The sequence below is a fragment of the Onychostoma macrolepis genome, chromosome 01 (assembly GCF_012432095.1).
Source record: "Onychostoma macrolepis isolate SWU-2019 chromosome 01, ASM1243209v1, whole genome shotgun sequence".
NCBI classification, from domain to species: domain Eukaryota; kingdom Metazoa; phylum Chordata; class Actinopteri; order Cypriniformes; family Cyprinidae; genus Onychostoma; species Onychostoma macrolepis.
The window spans coordinates 2,781,179-2,808,628 of record NC_081155.1 but is presented as its reverse complement, the minus strand read 5'-3'; the positions used below and the strand labels follow the sequence as shown (position 1 = coordinate 2,808,628).

Genomic DNA, 27,450 nt, shown 5'->3' with positions numbered 1-27,450 from the left:
AAACATCTTAAAGACATCTAATAAACATCTGTTTGACATCTGCAAGACGTACGAATGATTGCTCATCTGGACATTTCCTGTCAGATGTCAAATAGACGTCTCCGTGATGTACGTGTGCTGTCAGGGTACATTACAACTCAAATGACTTACCTTAGTTTTTATTCCACAAACATAAAAAAACAAACAAAACAAATGTTCTGTGTGAATCGACCAATTCAGTGTTGATGTTTTTGTGGGCGGAGCCTATCTGGTGGCAGGAAATGATGGTTTTCTGCCACCAGAGAGGCTCCGCCCACAAAACATCACTACAGACCAACACTGAATTGGTCTGTTCACACAGAACTTACAGGTTTGTGCTGGAGATCCGTGTCGAATGATTGGCTGCCGTTTACTCGTGTGTGATTGGTGCGCTGTTTTCAGGGTGGAGTCCACGGAGGCAGGAGACTATCAGATCTGCTTCGACAACAGCTTCAGCAGGTTCTCCGAGAAGATGGTCTTCTTCGAGGTCATCCTGGACCACCCGGCCAATGACGCCGGAGCGGACGACGAGTGGGCGGGGCTTGGAGAGCCCGAGAGCCTATTAGAGTACAAGCTGGATGATATAAAGGCGAGTGAATGTGCATCAGTGAAAAACTGATGTTAGCGTCAGCTGATTATATACAGTGTGGATTTACAAAGAGATTCTGGGTGAAGTAATTGACATGGACAGTCTCTAGCTACCACGGAAACACCAGTCAGCTCAGTTTGTTAAATTAACAAAAACACAAGGGTCTCAAAGGTACACTTGCCGCAAAGACTTAATGTGTAGGCCTAATTGTTAAAGAACTTACATGTGTATTTTGTTTTTAACTGGATAATTTAATTGAAAATAATCTAAAAGATGTAAAACATCTTAAATGCTTTCACTTTAAGTGGTGTTATTTTGGCATTCTTTATACTAAATAGTATGTATTCATATTTCTCTGGTAACATTATTTGTTACTTTTTTATTTTAGTCATTTCATGTGCTTTTGTCATTTATTAGATTTTTTTATTTTTTTTATCTAGTTAGCTTTAATTTATTTTAATTTTAGTACTTAACTAACTTAAATTTAGTTTTTTTTACCAAAACAGTTTTAATAATTTTAGTTTTAATTAACAATAACAACACTGACTTTAAGCAAAATCTAATTTCTTAATTTACATATATAACTGGATAATAATTAGTGGAAAAGTGTGTTATTTAATTGAAAATAATCGCCTCTTTTCTTTTTTTTTTAATTTTGTGCTTTCATAATTTTTATTACATCTATTTAGCTTTAATTTATTTTCATTTCAGTTTTAATTGTAATATTTAAACTTATTTAATTTCGCCAAGGCAACATTTCTAATTATCAAGTTTACATTTTACATTTAATATTTGTTTTAATTCAGCTCTATTTAAATTACTTTATATATAAAAACTAACATTTAGCACTATTTAAATATTATATACATTTTTCATTTTTTAATTCTAATGTCAAATTTAAATCTGCAGTTCGTGACTTTTTTTTAAAATTATACAAAATTAATATTTGAGCAAGTACATAACCAGCCAGTGTTCAAAACGATCGCCTTTAGCCCGATTCACAACGGTTAGCTAATAATAATGTTTTCTAATTTGAGTGGTACGAGTAGGTTTTCGTGGGAAATTGGAGCATGGCACTGCGTCATTACGTCATGTCTGTAAACATAAAGAAGTTGTCCCAGCTAGTAGGCTAACACATGCGAGGATCCTGCAGGTGGATGATCGTTTATAGTCTTTTCTCACAACAGCTGGAATAATTAAATGTGTCATTTTGATGGCGGATTGTAATCCAGAAAGGATTGTGTGTTTATGAAACACATGTGAATGAAATTAAATTCAATTTCAGTTTTAAAAGTGCTTCTGATTACAGATAGCCTGGGATTACACAAGATTTATATTTGAAAGAAAACCTGTTCGAAGGGAGCATAATTTGCTTTTTGGGTTAAAAGAATTTCATATTAAGAAATTCGAATGGTATTACAATTAGATATCAGACTGTACAGAAATTGAAATCTACACGCGAATACACACTATACTCAGTCACACAATGCTGATGTTAACATTAATAATTTGAGAATAAAGTATAACAATAATAATTTGCACGGTTTGATGTGATATGAGCTAATCAATCGTTAGATTTAATCACCATTGGTAGCACGATTTATGGTAATGCTGTTTTCCTCGGCTGGTCAGAACAAACGTGACTGACTTGTTCAGATGGCAATATACGGTGAAAATTCTTATTTGGGTCATATTTCCAAGACAAAGGCTAGAATCTGTGATTGCGAAGAACAGTAAACATCCACACCGGTGCGGTGACTGACAGCTACACATTCACCCGCGCTGAAGCCGTGCCGGAGCACAACCCACACAAGCAAGATAATTCCACACAAAGCTGCAATTCCAGGTTTTCAAACAGAGATGGCGACAAAGAGGCAAAACTTACGGACTGCAACTTTAAGATCTAAAGTTTGTTTTTCATCTGATATTAATGTTTTAATTTACAAAAAACTTCAGAATATCATTTCTTATTTAAATATTGTACTTTTCATGATTGCTGAGACAGTTTCCTGTAATATTAGATGTAATCTAGGAGATGAAGTTGAATGACCTGGCGTCTGTGTTTCAGGAGTCGATGGAGACGGTTCACCGGCGGCTAGAGCGCAGTCGGCAGATGCAGACGGTCCTGCGGGCCTTCGAGGCGCGCGACAGGAACCTGCTGGAGGACAACCTGTGGCGGGTCTCCTTCTGGTCCTGTGTTAATCTGCTGGTGCTGCTGAGTGTGGCGCTGACGCAGGTCTACACCGTCCGCCGGCTGTTTGACGACAGGAGGAGAGTCTGCTCCTGAGACCAGAGCCTTCGCTCGGACGAGCCTCCCACGCAGATAACAACAATAATAATAATAGTGAGAGACTGCAGACGAATCGCCCGGCCCAGCAGAGGTGATCACGCTTCATCTGCTGTGAGGATGCAGGACGTTACGTATCTGTCCGTTTCATGTCTTCCTATCGCCTGATTGTTCATAGTTTTGTCTTTTTTTTAGTCCTGTCGTTTCATGACGCGAGATGATGCTGTTTTGGGAAAATGTGAAAATGTGCTGTTATCGTCAGCAATGGGAATCTTCTGTACAGCTGTGTGCTTTTTTTAAAGAGTTTTACACATTAAATCTAATAAAAGGGGTCATATGTTTGTACACGGTGTCTATGGTGTTCACTGATCCGGTTCAGTGTTAAATCAGCTATTTGTCTTCTCATTACTTTCATGGTTAATTTGCAAACAGTTTGTATAGTAATTGAGTATTAAAGGTAGTTGTAATAACTAATGACTTTTCTAATGACTTTTTTTGCATCAGATGACTTTAAACCCTCTTATTTATACAGAGACCTTCATACAGAAACACTTTTCCATTAGATTAATCATGAATATGATCGGATCTCATTTTTCTCATAAAAATCCTGTTTCACTTGGAAATACATCATATTCCGTTAGTAAAATGTTGGTTTTCATATAAAACAAATAAAAATGCTTACTAATAATTAATTAAATATAAAAAAAAAAAAAAAAAAAACACTAAAAATTACATTAAAAAAAGTACAAATAATTTTAGTATAAAAACAAATCAAAATAAAATACTAAAAACTTATCAGATGATAATGTAAAACTAAAAATAATTTAAATAATAATAAAAAATATTAAAATGAATAATAATTTAAAAAAATCATGACCAGCTTTCACATTAAATAAGTTATGGAAGTAAAAAGAGTTAAACTATGATTCTTTTTTTTTTTTAAACCAGTCAGAATTTATAAAACAAAAAAAAAAAAACAAAAGTGCTGTCAAACGATTAATCGTATCCAAAAAAGTTGTTTACATAATGTGTATATTTCTTATATATAAATACAAACACATGTATGTATACATTTAAGAAAAACTTTGTTTAATATATTTATATATTATATAAGAATATAAATATATTCATGTTAATATTTACTGCATGTGTGTATTTATAAATATACACCGTACACATTATGTAAACAAAAACTTATTTTGGATGTGATTAATCGTTTGACGGCACTAAAAAAAACATCTTGGGTTGCAGGCCGCGTGAACATTTGAGAAAAAAAGAAATCAAATCTTTAGCTAAACAAATTGCCCTTTTATTGTTAATAATCAATCATTACATTTTGATTAAGCATGCTTTTGTTCGCAGTCCTTGCGAAATGTCATGAAAAACATAAAACGAGAGAGACAATAAGTGAAAGAGTGATGAACACATGAAAGGAAGATCTCATGTTAGACGATATAAAATCATTTCCCTAATGAGTTAAAGATATCTAACCCAACTCAATGTACTGGAGGAGCGAAGCTGAATAACACATTTCTCTGAAGATAAGTCCTCACATCTAGAATTACTTAAAATGGTTTAAGGCAAAATATTGAGAAGTGTATTTAATAGTATCAAAGTACACAGTGTTAATAAACACAGTATTCTGTGCATGTATTAAGACGAGGTTTTCATTTGTTTTTGAGGTGTTCTGTAGTTAGCCTGTTGTTTAGACCATAAAAAGTGTCCAGAAATGATGCAACTGTGAAAATACTGTTTGCTGTCTTCATTAGAAATGTTAAAGTGTTTCTACACACATAACACAGAGACTGGAGTGTTAAAGTTTAGTGCGGTCAGTCGAGGTTCAGTCGTCTGTAAACATGATTCAGTGTGAAATAAACGGACCTGTGACAGCCGTGTCACACGTTTACCTCCCAACGGCTGAAATCCCCTGAAATCATCATTTCTAGAAAACATAATGCATATGAAAATGCTTATTTAACTCAATCATGAAAATGTCTCGTTATTACTACTACTTGGAAAGAAAGCACGGAAGACTATCAGATATCATGTGTCAATGAAATGAGTCAATACCCTTTTTTGAACTATGACACCTGTGTGTGTGTGTGTTAGTGTGTGTGTTGTAGTTTCCTTTGGCGTTCTCTGTGCTAAAGCTCCCTCTCGTCTGGATCTCTTCAGTCCAGCAGAGACGGCTCTGATGGTCTGATTATAGTGGGCCGGTTCGGAGCAGCTGGAGGCCTCCTGCTACACACAGACACAAGACGATCAACTCCATACGCCTACGACAAACTAGAAGATAATTACCAGCCGACACGAACAGCAGTTCAGCGGTCACTATTAAAATGAAATAAAAATGAAAAATAGACTAATTTTACTACCAAAAAGAAAAAAATAACATCGAAAAATGTAAACTGAAGTCATTTTAATATAAGACGAAATAAAACTATGCAAGAGGATTACGGCCACACAATAATAAAAATAAATAAAACCATCTCGAGATTAAAGTCATTAAATTTGAAGAAAAAATTCAAAATGTTGAGAATAAACTCATTTTATTTTGACTTTTTTCTCGTAATTTAATGAGTTTATTCTCAACATTTTGACTTTTTTCTCGTAATTTAATGTTGATAATGAACTTGTTAAATTGGGAAGCTTTCTTCTTCGTCGGCTCCTTTGTCACGCGGTGTGCCCCAAGGGTCCGTGTTAGGAACTGTCCCACTTTGTCGCTGTAAAACCAAAGGGTAGTCGGGCTTTTTCAGCTGCAGCTCCTAAACTTTGGAATAGTTTGCCTGCAAATGTGAGACTTGCTCCTCCTCTAGACAGTTTTAAGTCTGTTCTCAAATCGTATTTGTTTTCTCTGGCATTTGATTAATGTCAGTTTAAGGTTTCACGTCAAATTGCTCTGATTCTATTTTAATGTGTTTATTTTTCATATGGTGCATGTTTTCTTTTAAATGCTTTTTATATACCGTTTTGTTGTACAGCACTTAGGCGCAACTCTGTTGCTTTTAAATGTGCTATAGAAATACATTTTGACAACTTAAATTACGTGGAAAAAGTCGTTAAATTTAAGAGTAATGCACAGGGATGAAGCATATGATGCGGTTGACAAGGGTTTGAAACAGTCTTTAGCCGAACCCACTTTTCTTCCTTTTCTCATCACATATCACATTGGAAAAGTGGAAATCATTTGCCTAACGAGTGTTTAATAATAATGTATTAATTGGGTAGGTTTAGTGTTACTACAGTAAATCCATTGTAAATATTAATTTGTGGATTGAAAAGTATTTTAACTGACTGTTGTCGCACAATGTTTCTCCTGTTTTCCGCGTCAGTGTTGTTGAGAATGGCACCGCGGTTTCATCTGCCTTTAAACTAGTTTAAATTGACCACGTCTAACGAGATGAAATGGACTTGACACTAAATTTAATGACTTTTTCTTTTTTTCTCGTTGAGTTTATTCTCATTTTATTTGAACTTTTTTCTCGAAATCTAACAAGTTTTTTCTTGAAATTTAATTACTTGAATCTCGAGATGGTTTTATTTTATTTTTTTTTAATCATTGCTTGGCCCGAATCCTCTTCCATATAAAACACTAAAACTAATAAAAATGTAAAGTGAAAATAATGTTAAACTTAAAAAAAAAAAAAAAAAGTTTTAGTCACTACTAATACCAGTAAAATCGATTATTTTTGACAACATTTTCAACACTCCATCATCCACAAAATGTACATGAAAAAGTTAAATGAAAAATGTCTCTATATGATGCTGATGTTGTTTCTTTTTGACTAGTCACAGCACAACTTTATTTGTACTTTATTTTTACTTTACAAATCAGGATTTTTTGCTCATGAATATTAATTACATTCAGCCAGATGGAATAAATGATTTGTTGAAACGCATGAAAGGATATCATCTTTTGCTAGTCAGTCAGCCAATCAGGGAATCCTACTACGAATGATCTGTGGCTCATGAATATTTAATAGGTTAAAGGCCTGGACATATGATCTAATTAATATTCATAAGCCTTCACAATAGTAGGAATTGTAATGTCACTACTGATTATATCTTTTGTAAAATAGTTTTTTTTTTTCAAGTTTAAGTGAATAATAGACAGTTTGAGGAGGGTGTCGGTCGTACCTGGGTATGCCGGGTGGCAGAGCAGGTGGCACGCGGGCGGGGCGAGACGGCACCTGTGGGGGCGGAGCCTCAAGCGGGCCACTCCCAAACGCATTAGCGCTGACTGGAGGAGGGCCGGGTCTGGATGGAACGGGCGGAGCTCCGAATGCAGGTGAGGGGTTGAGAGGAGGCGGGGCCGGAGGGCCAGGGGTGGGTCCTCGCACTGCAGGGGGACGGCCAGGGGGCGGAGCTGTGCCTGAGGAGGGTTTACGCTGCGATGGAGGACTGACAGAAAGACAAGACTTAAACGTCTTAAGGGCAAAATACACTTTTGTTACGGTTACACTCTTATTACTATTTTATTACAATCAAGAGATCGTGTGTTTAACAAACATCATTTTATAATGCAAATATTAAAATAAAACATTCACTAAAAATAGTAAACAATACAGACATTACATACATACAGTATATATACACATACTTACAAAAGTATTTGTAAAATATATATAAATACAAAATATTAATAAAAATGGTAAATGGAACACTAAAAAGGAATTAAATCATGAAATGTTAAGCGTTAAAACAATTAACAATTAAATACAAAATAAAACATTTACTAAAATCATAAAATATTACTTACTAAACTTACTACACTTACTAAAAAGGAATGACAAATGTAAATTATTATTATTTTTTAAAAATTGTGCAGTAACGTCGGCCTGTGTGTGTGAGTTTGTGTGTGTGTGTGTGTGTGTGTGTGTGTCTACCTGGGGTCGGTGTGGATCCAGGTGTCGTCCACAGGCGGAGGGACCGGTGCAGATACAGTGGAGGTGCTGACATCTCCGATGATGTGCAGCGCCTCTTTGAGTGCGTGATACATGCGGAGCATCTCGTCGCGCCGCTGCGCCTGTTCAGCCGACTCCTCCATCAGACTGCTCTGATCGCCAGACGAGTACAGATATGCCAGCAGCTCTGAGTAGATGAACTCCTTCGCCTGACGCACACACAGATACGACCAGATCAGACTGAGACAGTGCTTCGTGAAAACACCGCATGCTCTGAACAAACTGCGAGAGGGATGGAGGAACAGACCCCAAAACTCCACTGCAGATTAGAGGTTGAACGACTTCCGATTTTTTTTACAGGTCGACTTTTATGTGATGAAAGTCGCTGATGACGTCTTTAATGAACAAATAAGTCTGGAGCTGAGACTCAAACACCTTGTGCACAGCTGGCATATGACACAGTGCTGCCTACATGGCTATTGCTCCTATAACAGCTCATTTGTATCAGTTCTTTTGTCTTTATATTCGTTATATTTCTCACAGATTTCTGCTCGTTCTAAATCAGATACAGATAAAGTTGCACAGTAAAGATTACATTCATATGACTGCATTAGTGAGAGCGATTGCGTGTGTGAATTAAGTCTATCTGGCAGCTACTCTCTACTAGTACTGAAGCTGTGGGATTTAGTTAATAAGAAATATATGCTTGAACTTTTCAGTTTCTAAGCTATTTTATTGAGAAATCACAGAACAGTGTTGACAATACATTACGCGCTGAATGATTCTGTGCACGCGCGATCTGCGCGTGATGTACGCGCTACTGTCTGAAGCCTCTGTGTGTGCGTTACAGAGCAGCAGCGCATTATATTAGAACAGCGATTAACTGACCTGTACTGTAAGCTGTTTAATGTGCATTCTCCCGTTCAATTTCGAGCATCCAGTAATATAGTCACACATGTCTTGTGGAGCGCTTTCAGAGTATGCATTTAGTTGTCGTTTTAATTGTTTGGAAACGGAGCGTAAATGTGGAAGTCCTTCAGAGATTTCTCATCCTGTTGCGCCCTCTATAGGACCAGCGACTAGTCGACGTCAAGCTTAAAGCGTCATGGCAGAGCACTGAAGTCGATTAGTCGGTGCAAAACCCCTAATGCAGATAGATGCATAGATAGATAGACAGATACATAGACAGATACCCAGACATACAGACAGATAGACGGATAGACAGACAGACAGACACACACACACAGAGACAGACAGATAGATAGACAAACAAAGACACACAGACAGAGAGATACAGACAGATAGATATACAGACAATGTAAATCATGTAGGACATGCCGGTGATGCAGTCACAAGCCCCGCCCACACTCACGCTGTTGATCATCAGATGCATGATGGTCTTGGGCATCAGGTCTCGGATGCTCTTGTTGACGATGCCGATGTAGGAGTCCACCAGGTTACGGATGGTCTCCACCTGCCGCTCCAGCTGAGGGTCCATGGAGAGGGAATCAGCCGGAACACCGTCCTCGTTCTCCACCTGAGAAAATAACGAGACGACAGACGTTCAGATCATCTCAGTATCACGGAGGTTATGATGAGATCCCGGCCTTCTGGAGAGATTCAGACGTGGTTTTGGTGAGAATCAATGAGATTGATGTGAGGTTACGATGAGACTCGGGTGAGTCTTCCATGAGATTCACAGGCAGATTCAGGTAATATTTCCGTGAGATCTATGTGTGCTTGTAGTGAGATTTAGTCGAGGTTTAACTGAGATTCAATGGGTTTCATGTGAGCTTTAGGTGAGGTCATGATGAGCTACAGGCGAGACAAACATTTTAATCACTACAATCACAGACGAATCTCCTCATAACGTCACATCTTAATCTCATTTATCTCATTGATTCTCACCAAAACCACATCTGAATCTCACAAGAGTGAGAAAAAGGTGAGATAAATGTGCAGTTGTGAGAATCAGTGAGATTATTGTGAGCTTTAGGTGATCTTACGATGAGATTTACATGAGATTCTCGTGCTGATATTTAGGTGAGACGGTTACCTGGTCTTTCTCGGGATAGACGCCCGCCCGCAGAAAGGAGGCTTTCCAGCTGTCCACTTCCTCCTGAGAATCGCAGGCCAGCTCGATCTGCCGCAGGTCTTTATACACGTTCCTGAACACACAAAACAGCGCATCACATCAGACTGATTCATGAATGTAATAACAGTGTCAGGCTGACACACACCTCTGCTCGGTGTTGAAGATGGCGAAGGTGTGTTTGGTGGACATGAAGCCTTTCTCAACATCTCTGAGCTTCAGGTTATCCAGAGGCAGCATGAACTTCTTCTCTTTCTCCTGGAAAACACACACACAGAGGGCCATGGGTGTGATTTTCACACAAAGTGAGGAGTAAACGTCCATCCTGCAAACACACACACACACCTCCTCATCCTTGTACCAGGACAGAGACTCTGCAGTCAGGATGAACCAGTAGTCCTTGGATCCGCCCTTCATTATGCTGATGTTGATGGTGAGCCAGCCGCGTCTGATCACCTGCACCGGGGGGCGGGGATATGATAATGAGGAGGAGGACAGACCAATCAGCGCTCGGCTCAGTTTGTGTTACTGTGTGTCTCTTACCTGGTTGGGCATGGCTCTCTTCTTACTGACAGCTGCACTCCGCTGCTGCGCGCTGAAACACACACACACACGTGTTCACTACGGTTACGCTCGCATGACTGGGAAATCAGGGTCAAAGGTCACTCACTTGGCAAAACCGATGAAGTCCTCGTGGTTTGTGTTGATGTAGGAGAGCTCGATGTCGATCAGCAGCATCACCTGAAACACAAACCCATCGTGTTCAAATAATCCCCAAACATGCTGCATGACAAAGATATTTAAAGAAATCATGAGATAACGAACACACAATATTATATATATATATATATATATATGAGAGGGTATACAGGTATGAGAGGGTATACAGGTGCTGGTCATATAATTAGAATATCATCAAAAAGTTGATTTATTTCACTAATTCCATTCAAAAAGTGAAACTTGTATATTATATTCATTCATTACACACAGACTGATATATTTCAAATGTTTATTTCTTTTAATTTTGATGATTAGAGCTTACAAGTCAAAAATCAAACATTTGAAATATATCAGTCTGTGTGTAATGAATGAATATAATATACAAGTTTCACTTTTTGAATGGAATTAGTGAAATAAATCAACTTTTTGATGATATTCTAATTATATGACCAGCACCTGTATATTGTATATATTGATTTAAGAAATATGTCAGTATTTTTTGTTCATATAATCAAAGTCATTGCTAACCAAAACAGCTTTGAGTAGTGAACAAACCCGCGCGTCTGTGCCATGCATTAACACAGAGACACACAGAAGTCATATTTAAATAGACGTTTTGCGGCTTAATATTTACTAATAGGAGTGGGAGTGTGCTCACTTGTGTGTGCGCTTACGTTTGTGTGTGTGCCGCACCGCCAAACCTGATATTGCCAAGTGCAACGTGTTCCTGGGTCAACATCTTTGTTGACCCTGGAACAACATTGTGATTAACCAATCAGATTTCAAGAACCAGTTTATAATTTTTGTGAAGTTTAGGATTATAATCAGTGTTTGGTGCTTGTACATCAGTGTAATTCATCTATCAGTTCCTCAGATTTTAGGGATTACTCATGGGTAAGGTTAGGTTTAGGTGTAGGAATATGGTTAAGATTATATTTTTGGATTAAAATGTTGTTCCAGGGTCAACAAAATATGTTGACCCAGGAACACGTTGCACTTGGCAATATCAGGTTGTGTGTGCGCACCGGGGCGGAACTCCGCTGTGCGCGCGATACAGAGAGCGCGACCATGTAACGTAGAGATAGAAATGACTTGCCGATTTCCATTGGGAAGCTTCTTAAAATAAATTTTCCTGAAGCAAACCCGGCTTCATAGCTGCATCCATGTTAGCACGCATACACACAGGTTCGAAGACTCGTTCTCGCCCCCTACAGTGCAATTCGGCTAGGTATACATCCGCGCTAAAATATCAAGGTGAAAGTCATAGCTTGCGTAGTATAGACCCAGCTCCCAACCCAACTTTGAGAATAGATTAACGGCGATATTTTTTTTAAATCGCCTGATAAGAGTCTCACGTTAACGCCGATAACGGCCCACCACTAATATATATACACACACATACACATACTCATACACATACACTGCCCTCCAAAAGTATTGGAACAGTAAAGACAAACTTGCTCTTCTGGCTGTGGAGTCAAGACATTTACAAATATGATTAAAAGATGAATATGAGACAAAACTACAGAATGTCACATTTTATTATTAGCCGTTTCAACACATTCGTGTTTTTCAAGCAAAGAAGCTAAGTGATCAGCTGTGTCCTGTTGCATTAATTCTTCAGATATTAAAAGCAGGGAATGTGTCGTAACAATTTTATCCATTACTTCTGCATTCTGAATCTTGCATTTGATGATGACACACACAATCCAGGATGAAGACGAGGAAGCTGACTTTGAGAGAAAAGCAAGCAATTTGGATGCTAAAAGAAAAGAGGAAGTCAATTAGAGCTCTAGCAAAAACAAAGGGCTTGGAGAAATCAAGAGTTTGGAAACCACCAGCGACACCAGCAACCAACAATGACCGGCTGAGAAAACAACAGTAGTTGATGACAGACAAATCATAAAAGCTGTGAAAATGAATCCTAAAAGACGTGTCTGTAAAATCACCAACAACTTCCAGAAAGCTGGGGTGATGCTCCGACAATCTACTGTCCTCAGGAGACTTTGACACAGAATTACAGATGCTACACAGCAAGATACAAACCTCTGACCAGCTCCAAAAATAGAAAGGCAAGATTAGAGTTTGCAAAAAAGCACAAAGGTGAGCCAGAAGAGTTTTGGAACTGTGTTTATGGACCGATGAGAGAAAGATGAACCTTTATCTAAGTGATGGGAAAGCAAAAATGTGGAGAAAAAAGGGAACTGCAATGATCCCAAGCATACAGCCTCATCTGTAAAGCATGGTGGAGGTGGTGTCATGGCATGGGCATGCATGGCTGTCTCTGGAACAGCCCTCTCGACTTTACTGATGACTTAATGTATGATGACAGTAGCAGAATGAATTTGAAAGAGTACAAAACCATCTTGCCTACCAATATTCAAGAAAATGCCACCAGATTCATTGGGAAGTGCTTCATATTGCATCAGGACAATGACCCAAAACACCCTGCCAGTTCAGTCAAGGAATTTATAAGGGCAAAGAAATGGAAAGTCTTAGATTGCCCAAGTCAATCTCCAGATTTAAATCCGATTGAACATGAATTTAAGCAGCTGGAGAGGAGAGTAAAGGCAGAAACTCCCAAAACAAGCAACAATTGGAATTGGCTGCATTAAAGGCTGGGAAAGTATTTCAAAGGATGAGAGCAAGAGTCTGGTGATGTCTATGGGTCACAGACTCACTGCTGTGATCTGCACAAGAGATCTGCAACTAAATAACAGCTTTTAATCTTTTATATCTGCATTATGTTCAACTGTCCCAATACTTATGCTCACATCAATGAGTGGGATGAACTCTAAAAGTGCTGTTCTTTTTACTTGGTAAAACATGAATGTGTTGAAACGGCTAATAATAAAATGTGACATTCTGTAGTTTTGTCTCATATTCATCTTTTCATCATATTTGCAAATGTCTTGACTCCACAGCCAACAGAGCAATTTTGTCTTTACTGTTCCAATACTTTTGGAGGGCACTGAATATACACACACACACAGACTTTGTGGTCAGGGTTATGAATATGGGACTACTTGATATAAATTTCTTGTATTTTATATGTATAAGCAGCAAAATAATTGCAACAAAGTGAAGATAAGATTAGAAAGCATGAATCTCGCGGTGTCAGAATGCCATCTGTCAGTCAAGTCTGAATCATTTTCCGAATCGGAGGAAGGTTTAGAAACACACCTGGTCTTTAGTTTTGCTTTCTCTCTCTCTGATGTAGGTGGTGACGATTCTCTCCGTCTCTTCTCTCAGCTGAGGATACGAGTTCAACTACAACACAAACACACACTGAGAACTGCAGCAGAAACACACACACTGATTATGAGTGACACTTGACATCATTATGTCTCCAGTAAGATTTTATAGAGACTGAAATAAACACGGAGTAGGATAGCATGCAAATCCGTACCAATGTGCGTTTAAACACTGACGGTGAACGTGACCGTGATTAGTAGATCAGTGCGATTAGTAAATATAATCACCACAAAACAAAAACAAACACAAGCTGAGCTCTTCCACCGCAGACAAACACTGAACTCAAGATTAAAGGTGGGGTATGTATTTTTTCAAAAACGCTTTAGAAAACGAGTCGGGGCCCGAGTACCAAAACAAACTTGTAACCAATCAGCAGTAAGGGGCGTGTCTACTCATGATGCAGAGGAGAGAGCGCTCAGTGCACATAACATACATTAGCCGAGCCGAGCGACGACAAAGAGATGGCAGATAAAAAACAAGAGAGGAAAATGTCTGCGGAACAAAAGAAGCTTACACCGGACGCGACACGCCAGATGCGGTCGTGTCTGCATCTACACCGGACGCGACAGTTGTCGAGTTGCACCGCACCAGCTAAAGTCTGTCTACACTGGACGCAACAAAGCGACCACTGAAAATCATTTGAAATGAACACGGCAGCAGTTTACTGTTGGGACCCAGTGTAGACAGCATCAGTGATTATAATGAGTTCGATAGTATTTTGTCGTGCCGCTCGCGTCCAGTGTAGACACGGTGTTACGATAAGGCAAGAAGTAGGACCCGTGTAAATATCGGATCAGCTTTCCAGCGCTGGAGAGAACTCAAGGAGCAGGAAGGCCTGCGATCGGACGCTGAGGTTGCTTTGTTTCTTCTCGATGGTTTTGCTTTGTTTCACAGAACTAATCATTGCCTGGGATGCGCAATGCGTATGTATGTGTGGGGCGGAGCTATCAAAATAGGAGTGAGACCCTTTTGGGGTAGGGGCGTGTTTATTTTGGTGATTTCAAATATCAGCATTGGCTACCAGAAATCACTTACCCCACCTTTAAAAGCAATGATATCACACACTGTTTTGAATATTAACAGGAAATTTATTTCACTGGACCTGAATGTTACGGGATCTGTCAATCAAAATGGGTTTGATTATAGGATTGGGTTTGATTGGTTACATGACCTGTCAATCAAAGTGGATCTGGTTACAGAACTGGATCTGATTGGTTACGGGATCTGTCAATAAAATGCGGGTTTGGTTACAGGACTGGATTTGATTGGTTACATGACCTGTCATTCAAAGCAGGTTTGGTTATAGGACTGGATTTGATTGGTTACGGGATCTGTCAATCAAAGTGGGTTTGGTTACAGGACTGGATTTGATTGGTTACATGACCTGTCAATCAAAGTGGATCTGGTTACAGGACTGGATCTGATTGGTTACGGGATCTGTCAATAAAATGCAGGTTTGGTTACAGGACTGGATTTGATTGGTTACGGGATCTGTCAATCAAAGTGGGTTTGGTTACAGGACTGGATTTGATTGGTTACATGACCTGTCAATCAAAGTGGATCTGGTTACAGGACTGGATCTGATTGGTTACGGGATCTGTCAATAAAATGCGGGTTTGGTTACAGGACTGGATTTGATTGGTTACATGACCTGTCATTCAAAGCAGGTTTGGTTATAGGACTGGATTTGATTGGTTACGGGATCTGTCAATCAAAGTGGGTTTGGTTACAGGACTGGATTTGATTGGTTACATGACCTGTCAATCAAAGTGGATCTGGTTACAGGACTGGATCTGATTGGTTACGGGATCTGTCAATAAAATGCAGGTTTGGTTACAGGACTGGATTTGATTGGTTACAGGATCTGTCAATCAAAGTGGGTTTGGTTACAGGACTGGATTTGATTGGTTACAGGATCTGTCAATCAAAGCAGGTTTGGTTACAGGGCTGGATTTGATTGGTTACGGGATCTGTCAGTCAGAAACGGTCTTGTTTTACCTTCTCTGTGCACTTGTGGATGAGCGTGGCGAGTTCAGACACCACCAGATCCACACACTTGAGGCACGGCTCCTTCAGTTTAACTATCTGCTTTTTCACGATGGCCTCAAAGGCCAGGTCAGGGGTGAAAAGCCCCGTCCTGGAGGATCATGGGACAGTGGGGTGTTACTTGGGGTGTGAGGGGCACAATATTGGGAAAAAGCGGACGGATGGATGGATGAAAACAGAAGCAAAGAAAAGCACACAACCCATTCATTCTGTATTTCCTCTTTCCTAAACGAGACACAGGTCATTACTTGGAATTGCAGCACTTTAACCCCCGAGTCATTGATTTTAACAGCAAAATATTATATTCATAAATGCAACTGATCAGAAACTGTACCTAAGTTTATGAGGTCCTGTTGCATGATTACGCCTCAGTATTGATGATATTTAGATCCTAATTTGTAGCCTTATAGATAAATACCATGTAAGCATAAAAACAACAATTATAAGGCAGTTCATGTCAGATTTGATTGCTTTTTTGAAATTTTTTCTGTGAAAAAAAAAAAAAACTTGGGTGTAAAAATCATGTTTATAGGAGATTGTGTCAGATTTTATTGCTAATTTGGTTTGATCTGAAACGCACAACAGAGTAAATACACACTTTTAATGCTAATAAAATGGTTATTAAAATGTGAAAAATGTTTTTAACACTATTCGAGCATAAAAACAACATTAATATGACATTTTGTGTCAGGTTTTATTACGCATCGTTTTGGTTCAAAATACATTATTGAAATTTGAAAAATATTTTTCATAAGCACTCTATTTGAACCTAAAACAACATTTATGGGGCGGCTCATGTCAGATTTTAATTGTTGACTTGAAATATTTAAATGTTGATTTAGTCCTTCAGTTTTCAGCATTTCCTCATTAAAGCGGACAGGATGGCGTGACTGAAACGGCTCAGGAGCGTTTGGTTGTGGCCTGTAGCAGCATCATTGCAGTGTTTTTGTTTTGCGGAGCCGTTAGCGGCGTGAGTCGGGTCAGATGTTAGCGTGCTGATATGCGTGTTGATGTCTCTTTCTCTCCGTCTACCTTCTGCGTGCACTGCCTGACCGTGTTGATGAGCTCCTGGATCACCAGGTCAATGCATTTGAGGCACGGCTCCTTCAGCTTTATCAGCTGCTTTTTCACGATGGCCTCGAAGGCCATGTCAGGGGTGAAGAGCCCCGTCCTGAGGTCACACACAACACACACACAGGCAGACAGAACGACTGAACAGAAAGCAGGAGTCAAAGCATGCTGATCTCACTGGGTGTGTGCAACAACACAGCACGAGCCGTATAGTCCGATTACACAAACTTTGAACCTCCTTTATTTATATTTATCTTTTTTTTTTTACCCTCAATTTTTTTAATGTTTTTTTAAATGGTATGGAAAAGCAGTGATGATTTTGAAAATATGTAATGTATCTTTTGCAAACAAATAATATTTTTATATATATATATATATATATTTATTAGACACAGTGGGGCAAAAAAGTATTTAGTCAGCCACCAATTGTGCAAGTTCTCCCACTTAAAAAGATGAGAGAGGCCTGTAATTTTCATCATAGGTATACCTCAACTATGAGAGACAAAATGAGAAAAAAAAATCCAGAAAATCACATTGTAGGATTTTTAAAGAATTTATTTGCAAATTATGGTGGAAAATAAGTATTTGGTCAATAACAAAATTTAATCTCAATACTTTGTTATATACCCTTTGTTGGCAATGACAGAGGTCAAACGTTTTCTGTAAGTCTTCACACACTGCTGCTGGTATTTTGGCCCATTCCTCCATGCAGATCTCCTCTAAAGCAGTAATGTTTTGGGGCTGTTGCTGGGCAACATGGACTTTCAACTCCCTCCAAAGATTTTCGATGGGGTTGAGATCTGGAGACTGGCTAGGCCACTCCAGGACCTTGAAATGCTTCTTACGAAGCCACTCCAGGACCTTGAAATGCTTCTTACGAAGCCACTCCAGGACCTTGAAATGCTTCTTACGAAGCCACTCCTTCGTTGCCCGGGCGGTGTGTTTGGGGTCATTGTCATGCTGAAAGACCCAGCCACGTTTCATCTTCAATGCCCTTGCTGATGGAAGGAGGTTTTCACTCAAAATCTCACGATACATGGCCCCATTCATTCTTTCGTTTACACAGATCAGTCGTCCTGGTCCCTTTGCAGAAAAACAGCCCCAAAGCATGATGTTTCCACCCCCATGCTTCACAGTAGGTATGGTGTTCTTTGGATGCAACTCAGCATTCTTTCTCCTCCAAACACGACAAGTTGAATTTTTACCAAAAAGTTATATTTTGGTTTCATCTGACCATATGACATTCTCCCAATCCTCTTCTGGATCATCCAAATGCTCTCTAGCAAACTTCAGACGGCCCGGACATGTACTGGCTTAAGCAGGGGGACACGTCTGGCACTGCAGGATTTGAGTCCCTGGCGGCGCAGTGTGTTACTGATGGTAGCCTTTGTTACTTTGGTCCCAGCTCTCTGCAGGTCATTCACTAGGTCCCCCGTGTGGTTCTTGTGATCATTTTGACCCCACGGGGTGAGATCTTGCGTGGAGCCCCAGATCAAGGGAGATTATCAGTGGTCTTGTATGTCTTCCATTTTCTAATAATTGCTCCCACAGTTGATTTCTTCACACCAAGCTGCTTACCTATTGCAGATTCAGTCTTCCTAGCCTGGTGCAGGTCTACAATTGTGTTTCTGGTGTCCTTTGACAGTTCTTTGGTCTTGGCCATGCTGGAGTTTGGAGTTGGACTGTTTGAGGTTGTGGACAGGTGTCTTTTATACTAATAACGAGTTCAAACAGATGCCATTAATACAGGTAACGAGAGGAGGACAGATGAGCCTCTTAAAGAAGAAGTTACAGGTCTGTGAGAGCCAGAAATCTTGCTTGGTAAAATAAGTATTTGGTCACCTACAAACGAGGAATTTACCAATAAATTCTTTAAAAATCCTACAATGTGATTTTCTGGATTTTTTTTCCTCATTTTGTCTCTCATAGTTGAGGTATACCTATGATGAAAATTACAGGCCTCTCTCATCTTTTTAAGTGGGAGAACTTGCACAATTGGTGGCTGACTAAATACTGTTTTGCCCCACTGTATGTATGTGTATATATGTAGCAATATACAATATTTAAAATATTACAAAGAAAAAGAAATGCACTGAAAATAACTGAACAAAATAAAAGTCTGTTTAGATAATGTGTACTGTGTACTTTATATTTATTATGCATATATAAACACACACACAGTATATTTTGAAAATATTTACATTCATATAATTAATATTATACATAAATATTTAATATATGAACATAACATTTTTCTATAGGCTATATAAATGCTTGCATGCATGCATGCATGCGTGTGTATTTATATATACATAAAAATAACCAACACATATATTATGTGAACAAACTTTATTTTGAATGCGATCAATCACGATTTATCGTTTGACAGCACTACCATGTTTCTTTGTGACTGAGATCTTCATAACCTTTTCTCTTTCCTCGTTTTAGTGTTTTTATTTATGTTTCTTGATTTGTGCGGCTGTTATGATGCATTTTTTTCTCTTGCCTGACTCCATGAATGTTCTTGATGGCGTAACTGATCTCCCTCCTCAGCTCCTTCTCATCAAACTCCATCTAAAACACACAGACACACACACACTGTTAGCCAAGCGATTCCTTTAATTTCCTATGATACAATGTAAATTGTCGTTATTTACAAAACATGCTGCAGGTTTGATTAGATTCCTAAAGATTCATTAATTCATACGCAAAACCCTCATATTCTCCATCCATAACCAACACAAAGTCAAACCTGGTGAGCAAACGATGCTGAACGTACCTTAACGAGCTCAAACGGGAAGCGCTCGTGAAAGATGCGGTTGATTCTCGCACCGCCAGAGAGCTCAAGAGTGTCCACCTGATCGCCAGAGCCCTCGATCCGCTTCTCGAAGTCCACGCCGAACTGCTGCACCATCCTACGAAAGTTTACTTTTATTATAACTTCATATTTAATATATTAATAAAAGCTTCAAGCAATGATGTTATGAGAATGTAAGCGTGCAGAAAGGCTGGTTTCGGCTCTGGGTGGAGGCTCACTGCAGCAGGGCTTTGGTTTTGCGTGCTGGATCGTCCGGTTTGAAGTTCTTGTACTCATCCACCTCCTTCTCCAGCGACAGCAGCTGAGACTGAAGTTTGCTGCGCAGCGCCGGCAGAGTGTCACGGATGTGATTCGTCAGTTGCTGGAAACAGTCGATGAAACGTCACTATGAGGTGTTTTATGAGGCGATGGAAATGCTTTCTGCATGTACAGTGTGTGTGTGTGTGTACCTGGTTGAGTGTTTTCTGCAGGTACGGGGTGCCCATTCTCTCGGCCAGGTGTCTGTATGCCGGATGGGACAGAAAGAACTTCCTCTCAGCAGCGAGTGCGGCTTTGATGTCCTTCCTGCCATCAATGTCCTTCTGACTGCGGTTCACCACACCAATATAACCTAAACACACACACACAGAGACTGTATTCATCCGCTGGCGTCACTGAACTCTAATAACACAATGGGCCTCATTCATGAAACATTCGTAAATATAGGAGTAAATTCTGAGTAATTTGTGCATAAAACAGACCTTCCCGAAAACTCTCCTCCAGATTCACAAACACTTGTAAACATCGTATGTTAATGAATTCCAATCATTTGTAAATAGGGCGCTCGTGCACGCTCATTCACAATTAGCATAATCCCCACCTATGACTATATACAGGTGCTGGTCATATAATTAGAATATCATAAAAAAGTTGATTTATTTCACTAATTCCATTCGAAAAGTGAAACTTGTATATTATATTCATTCATTACACACAGACTGATATATTTCAAATGTTTATTTCTTTTAACTTTGGGATTTTCCTTAGTTGTCAGTTATAATCATCAAATTCAGTATCTCAGAAAATTAGAATATTGTGAAAAGGTTCAGTATTGAAGACACCTGGTGCCACACTCTAATCAGCTAATTAACTCAAAACACCTGCAAAGGCCTTTAAATGGTCTCTCAGTCTAGTTTTGTAGGCTACACAATCATGGGGAAGACTGCTGACTTGACAGTTGTCCAAAAGACGACCATTGACACGTTGCAAGGTCATTGCAAAAGAGGCTGGCTGTTCACAGAGCTCTGTGTCCAAGCACATTAATAGAGAGGCGAAGGGAAGGAAAAGATGTGGTAGAAAAAGTGTGTACAAGCAATAGGGATAACCGCACCCTGGAGAGGATTGTGAAACAAAAGCCATTCAAAAATGTGGGGGAGATTCACAAAGAGTGGACTGCAGCTGGAGTCAAGAACCACTACGCACAGACGTATGCAAGACATGGGTTTCAGTTGTCGCATTCCTTGTGTCAAGCCACTCTTGAACAACAGACAGCGTCAGAAGCGTCTCGCCTGGGCTAAAGACAAAAGGACTGGACTGCTGCTGAGTGGTCCAAAGTTATGTTCTCTGATGAAAGTAAATTTTGCATTTCCTTTGGAAATCAAGGTCCCAGAGTCTGGAGGAAGAGTGGAGAGGCACACAATCCATGTTTCTTGAAGTCCAGTGTGAAGTTTCCACAGTCAGGGATGGTTTGGGGTGCCATGTCATCTGCTGGTGTTGGTCCACTGTGTTTTCTGAGGTCCAAGGTCATCGCAGCCGTATACCAGGAAGTTTTAGAGCACTTCATGCTTCCTGCTGCTGACCAACTTTATGCAGATGCAGATTTCATTTTCCAACAGGACTTGGCACCTGCACACAGTGCCAAAGCAACCAGTATCTGGTTTAAGGACCATGGTATCCCTGTTCTTAATTGGCCAGCAAACTCGCCTGACCTCAACCCCATAGAAAATCTATGAGGTATTGTGAAGAGGAAGATGAGAGACACCAGACCCAACAATGCAGAAGAGCTGAAGGCCACTATCAGAGCAACCTGGGCTCTCATAACACCTGAGCAGTGCCACAGACTGATCGACTCCATGCCACGCCGCATTGCTGCAGTAATTCAGGCAAAAGGAGCCCCAACTAAGTATTGAGTGCTGTACATGCTCATACTTTTCATGTTCATACTTTTCAGTTGGCCAAGATTTCTAAAAATCCTTTCTTTGTATTGGTCTTAAGTAATATTCTAATTTTCTGAGATACTGAATTTGGGATTTTCCTTAGTTGTCACTTATAATCATCAAAAAAGACTAATAGGCCATATGGCTAACAATAAATATTCAATAACGTGTGTCCACCAAAGCGTTTTTAGCCAGCTGAAAAATTACAGGAGCTCTTCTGAGAACGGCCAGCTGGTGGCGCTTGAGAACGCTTTGGTGGCACAGCGTTTTTCCAGCGGAGACGCTTTGGTTGCTATGAGGAGGAATATCCACGGCAGTAACGTATTACTAGTATCTAATTTTTAAGAATTTTATTAAATATAAAAATGCCGTAACCAGTGATATTAAGTTCTATATTGTTGTTCAGTTGTTGTCCAAGTAGGTTGATTGGTTGGTGTAGTATTTGTCCCGCCCCTCCTCCATTGATTGGACGGCTGGCTAAAGAGTGACCGTGACAAGCGCTGTGTTTTACCCAAAGCTAAACAGTTTATCAACTCTCAGCTACAAAAAAAAAAAACGAGCAAATGAACTTGTAAAATATTATAATGACCCTGAATTTTGATGCACTGCCATCAGTTTGCCAGAAAGAACACAGAACGTTTTACGCACCATTTACACGTGGTGGGGAGCAGGTGTAGATTTTGAAAATACGAACACTTTCATGAATTCGAAAGTTTACGTCAGAATGGCTTTACGAACGATTTACACACAAATTTGTTCTGCTGGTGTTTCATGAATGAGGCTCAATGTGTGTGCGTGCGCATTGTGAGCTCTGCCTCCATACAAAAATGAGAATTAAAGTTCTGCGGAAAGAACTGTTTCCATTCCATGCTTTCAAGAGAACAAAATCGTTTGTATTTTCTGTTTTAATTGTCATTTTAGATAACATTACTTGTTGATTAGGTCTATATAGTTTTTATTCATTTTTATTTATTCATTTAAGTTTATTACAGTTTCAGTTATTTGAGTTAAGCTGAAAGAAAATTAGAAACGTTTCCTTGGAAACTGAGTTTTACCTCTGCGCAGAGGAAGCAGCTTGTTCTCCAGGATGTCTCTGGCGTCGGTTCCTTCGTCCATCAGGTCCAGTTTGGTGATCACACCGATGGTGCGCAGACCTGCAGGGCAAAGGTTAAAGGTCAACAGCACCTCTGGTTTCTCAATTACATCCTGAGATAACAAAAATACTCATAACGTTCCCAATAAAGGATTTAATAAGCATTATTTCTGAATGTTTTCTGAACATCCAGGGTTTTTAATGTATTTAAAATGTTTTTTTCTAGGTTATTCAAACATTCCATTTTATAATTTGCAAACATTGTGAGAATGTTACTTTTGAACATTCTCTGAACATTCCGAAACAAGTAGCATTTAAAAAATGTTAGACGAACTTCCAACTGAAATGCCTAAACATTCTGAAATGAAACATTCCAGAGAACTCTGAACGAACATTCTAATAACGTTAGTGGAAGAAGGCTTGTTCATAGCGGTCTCTGTGTGTGGCTCTTACCTTGAGGGTCCACCTCTTTGCTGATCTTCAGCGCGTCGGAGTTGGCGAGGTCGGAGTTGGCCGGCGTGACAGCCAGGATCAGGCAGTTCTCTTTGGAGATGAACTGCAGCAGCATTTCTCTGATAGCACATAGAGAAGGGCCGTCAGTGTTTCACTCGGGTCCTGTACCTGATCAAAGCAACAGCTCTTACCGGATCTGGTACTCTATGTCCACCGGCTGGTCTCCCACCGCCACCTTCGTCATGCCGGGCAGATCGATCAGCGTCAGATTCAACACTGAGACAGAGAGAGAGAGTACAAACATCTGTAGTCTTCCTCTCGTGAGACAGCTGCTGTCTTTCACTATGTGACTTGTCAACAACCGATGCTTGTTGGTCTGAGTTACCGTTGGGCGAGTAAACGCGCAGGTTGATGGGCACCGGAGAGATTCCCTTATTAGATCCGGTGATTCGGTCCGTCTCGGCCTCGATCTCCAGACGAACCTCGTCAAAGTCCACAAACTTGCGGCCCTTACAGTGCAGGAACTCCGCATATTCTACAGACAGACAGAGAGGGACTGTTTTAGAATCATTCATTTTCCATATAGGTGTTCTAATTAATATTTTGAAGCCATTTTTATTTTTTACAATTTTTGCATTTATTCTATTTTTTAAGTTTTAGTCATTTTGTTAGCCATTTTTGTTTTTATCAGTTTTTTATTTCAATTTAATTTTTGTTATTTTAGTACTTCAGCTTAAAAAAATAAAATAAATAAAAAAAGAAATTATATTTTTATTCGGTTCCAAATTCAAGACGAAGAAATGTGCGATGAAGAATCTGCATCAAAGTAAACACAAATGCATATTTTGTTCAATTAATAATAATAACAAAAAAAATCTCAATTTTGTTTGGATAAAAACAAACCATTTCAAATCATATTTTTTATAATTAACTAATTTTTAATAATTTGTCTCAATACACTTTTCAAATGTGTGACAAATGTGTTTAGTATCACTGATACACAATTATAGTTTTTATATACATTTTAAATTAGCTGTTATATTTATATTTTCTTTTCATTTGAACTAAAGTTTTCGTAATTATGATGTGTTTGTCCTTTTATTATTATTATTCTGTGTATACAGTCATTATTAGTTGTTATTTTTGCACTTCACATAAAATTAAATAAATAAAAAAAAAACTTGTTTTTAGGGTTTTCTTTTTAGTTGAGACTTATTTTATTTCATGTGACCATTTTATTTCATTTTTTTATGGTTTAAGTTTATTAACTATAATAACCCTGCTGTGCTCAGAAGTCAAAAGGACCGATAAATGCTGTTTCAGTAGTTATAAATCACTTTTCTAGAAAAATTTACTATTACAATATTGTGAATCTTATATCAGCCCTTCCAAATGCCAATTACTAAACCTTGAATTAAAGGAGTATTTCACATTCAAAGCTCTATGGATGGCATCCGAGGCATGTCTGAATTACCACAGGTAATCATTTCCACTCACGGCTCAGTTTGAACACGTCTTTAAGAGAGAGAGATCAGATGTTAAGAAGCAGGTAAATCATGTGTGTTTACCTGCTTTACTGTTGGCTAGCTGCAGAACCAGAGGCCTGCGAGTGACGATGCCAGATCCTCTCGGCAGAAAATCCCTGAACGACAGACACACGGACACATTTTCACTGCATGGACATTTCTACCCTTTCATACAGTATGTGAAAATATCAACTTTTTGTTTGCTTGTGAATTAATGCCATGCCAGCTACTTTAATGCAAGAAACACTGAAAATGCAAGAAATACAACAAAGTGTGCAGCAGACACCCAATAGAAGGTTTTCCACATCTATGTTTGGCTAAAACTGAATTAAGTTTAACTTTCTATCAGCTGTTTCTCAGTGTCTATGAAATGACAGCATCGTTCTCTGGTTCAAGATAAAGTCATTAACCAAACACACACCCTCAAAGAAAGACAAGAATGGAGTTTCACTCCCCAGACCAAAGTCTCCATGAACTGACATGATATATATATGCGTGTGCGTGTGCGTGTGCGTGTGCGTGTGCGTGTGTGTGTGTGTGTGTGTGTGTGTGTGTGTGTGGCTCTTCCTGTTGCTTTAGCAGGAATCCTGAAGATGTCAAGTCAGCACATGCTGAGATCTCCATCTCGGTTACATGAGGTCTGTTCATAGAGAATCATTCAGAAAAAAGCACACTCATCTGAGCCTCTGGAGGATAAAGGAAGCTGTTATTTTCCCCAGAAACAGAGTCAAGTTATGACTCATTCATTGTGCTTTTGGAGTTTGGCGTATGTGGTCACCGGTGTTGGGGGTAACATTAAAAGTAACACACGCCAAGTAACCAGTTATTTTGTTTTCCCATTTATTGACTGAAACTCTCCTGTCCCTGTGTTGAGAAAAATCTCAATGTGAAGTGCTAGACTTTGTGAATTTGCCAAAAATATACGTTTTTTGTACTAAAAACAAGCAAGCAGGAGCCAGTTGCCACCATGTTAAGACTGTGTCTTAATAACTAGTTTGATTAGTCTTTTCCAATAAAAATAAGATCAATCTACCTTTTCATAACTGAATTAAAAAAGTTATGACCAGACTTGAGGAGGGGGGGACTAGCTTTTAAGACTAGTCTAAACAGTTTACAACCGGCCCCAGATCAGCAAAAGTATCGTAACTTATTACTTTCCATTAAAACTCATGATTATACCAAGAGAACTAAGATACTTTATTAGAATAGATACTTTGTAGGGTGTACCGCGATATTGTAACAATACTTTTAAAAGTAACTTTCCCCAACACTGGTGTTCACTATGTAGCTGCATGGAAAAAAAAAAATACATGAATTTGTATGGCTCAGAAAAACGGGTTTGTAACGACACGAAGGTGAATAAATGACCACATAATGTTTATTTTTGAGCGAACTATCCCTTTAAGAACACATCAACAGTTCAGCAGAAGATGGTTAATGTTTGACCAGCAGTGACTTTCTGAACACTCAACGCTTTCAAATTCATCGACACAATTAACTGAATTGACGTTAGTAATAATAATAATCTGAACTAAATAAATAGAAAATAAGCCCTGGACGTATTTCACTAGTTTTGTTAAGAGAGCCGCTGTCACCTGCCCACGAAGTTCTCCAGCACCGAGCTCTTGCCGGCGCTCTGGCCGCCCACCACCGCGATCTGCGGCAGCTCCAGGTTACAGCTCTGGCCGATGGAGCTGAACGCGTCCTGCAGCTTGTTAATGAGGGGGATCAGCTCCTCCATCCCGCGGTTCCCCATGATGACCAGCTTCACTCTGACGCTACAAACCCCGGAGAAACTCTACTTCATCACTCACTCACTGCGCGCTCAAAATACAGCGAATAAAACGGACCCAAGAAGTCAGACTCCGGTTGTCAGACAGAGAGAGAAAAACTCGGGGAGAAAGTTTTCCCATCCGGTCAGCAGACCGTCATAAACTTCTGAAGAACGACCCTTGTTTTCCAACCGCGCGTTTCTATTGGCCACTGCTGCTGTCTGTCAAGTCCCTCGAGAGCGGCATTGGCAGACAGCGGGTGATCGTAGGAAAATGGGCGGGGCGATAGATGCAATTATTAGTTTAACCCGTTTTCCGTTACATATTTGCAATACTATCCTTTCAATAGTCTTTGGTAATACTTTAGAGCCGATATAACGAATTGTACATGTGTCTGAGATGATTTATGGAAATTGCTGGTGTTAAAGTTGGTCAACGAAAATGAAAATCACATTAAATCACATATGTCCGGGTCATATTATGCCCACCATCAAAAGAAAAATGATATATAGGCTATAGCAGGGGTGTCGGTTCCTGGAGGGCCGGATCCCTGCAGAGTTTAGCTCCAATTAAACACACCTGATTCAGATTATTAAATCCTTCAGGTTTAT

At 39.3% G+C, this 27,450-nt stretch overlaps 2 protein-coding genes across 5 annotated transcripts in view; one reads left to right on the top strand and one right to left on the bottom strand.

Annotated features, from left to right (window-relative positions):
* The window catches only part of tmed1b (transmembrane p24 trafficking protein 1b), a 4,874-nt gene extending 1,506 nt beyond the window's left edge, over positions 1 to 3,368 (top strand). Inside the window, exons 3-4 of the mRNA XM_058766641.1 lie at positions 421 to 607; positions 2,676 to 3,368. Of these exons, the coding sequence (XP_058622624.1) occupies positions 421 to 607; positions 2,676 to 2,894 (406 nt within the window). The 3' untranslated portion in view covers positions 2,895 to 3,368. The remainder of the gene's footprint in view (positions 1 to 420; positions 608 to 2,675) is intronic.
* An 819-nt stretch (positions 3,369 to 4,187) lies between these two features.
* Positions 4,188 to 27,027, bottom strand: dnm2b (dynamin 2b). 4 transcript variants are annotated; one of them, XM_058756152.1, is made up of 21 exons: positions 26,663 to 27,027; positions 25,110 to 25,183; positions 23,927 to 24,076; positions 23,733 to 23,817; positions 23,542 to 23,660; positions 23,051 to 23,149; positions 20,250 to 20,410; positions 20,019 to 20,161; positions 19,762 to 19,897; positions 19,489 to 19,556; positions 15,864 to 16,002; positions 13,794 to 13,880; positions 10,561 to 10,631; positions 10,434 to 10,485; positions 10,236 to 10,346; positions 10,039 to 10,148; positions 9,855 to 9,966; positions 9,171 to 9,335; positions 7,781 to 8,007; positions 7,032 to 7,295; positions 4,188 to 5,135 (listed from the first exon to the last, which is right to left on the bottom strand). In XM_058756152.1, the coding sequence occupies exons 1-21, from the start codon at positions 26,821 to 26,823 to the stop codon at positions 5,066 to 5,068; spliced, it is 2,604 nt and encodes an 867-aa protein (XP_058612135.1). In that variant the 5' UTR covers positions 26,824 to 27,027; the 3' UTR covers positions 4,188 to 5,065. The 4 variants fall into 4 exon arrangements, with proteins under 4 accessions (XP_058612135.1, XP_058612306.1, XP_058612048.1 ...); XM_058756323.1 differs by having other exon boundaries at positions 4,188 to 5,132; positions 26,663 to 27,022; XM_058756065.1 differs by lacking the exon at positions 15,864 to 16,002 and adding an exon at positions 16,944 to 17,082 and having other exon boundaries at positions 26,663 to 27,017.
* Positions 27,028 to 27,450: the final 423 nt, after the last annotated feature.

What these genes read in the sequence shown, in the direction of transcription:
- dnm2b (XM_058756152.1), bottom strand. Translation starts at nt 26,823, where the DNA reads ATGGGGAACCGCGGGATGGAGGAGCTGATCCCCCTCATTAACAAGCTG. An exon ending in AAAACCAAAGCCCTGCTGCA is followed by an intron (nt 19,898 to 20,018) that starts GTGAGCCTCCAC and finishes AAACTTTCGTAG; the next exon opens with GATGGTGCAGCAGTTCGGCG. An exon ending in AAAGCAAAACTAAAGACCAG is followed by an intron (nt 10,632 to 13,793) that starts GTGTGTTTCTAA and finishes TTTGTGTTTCAG; the next exon opens with GTGATGCTGCTGATCGACAT.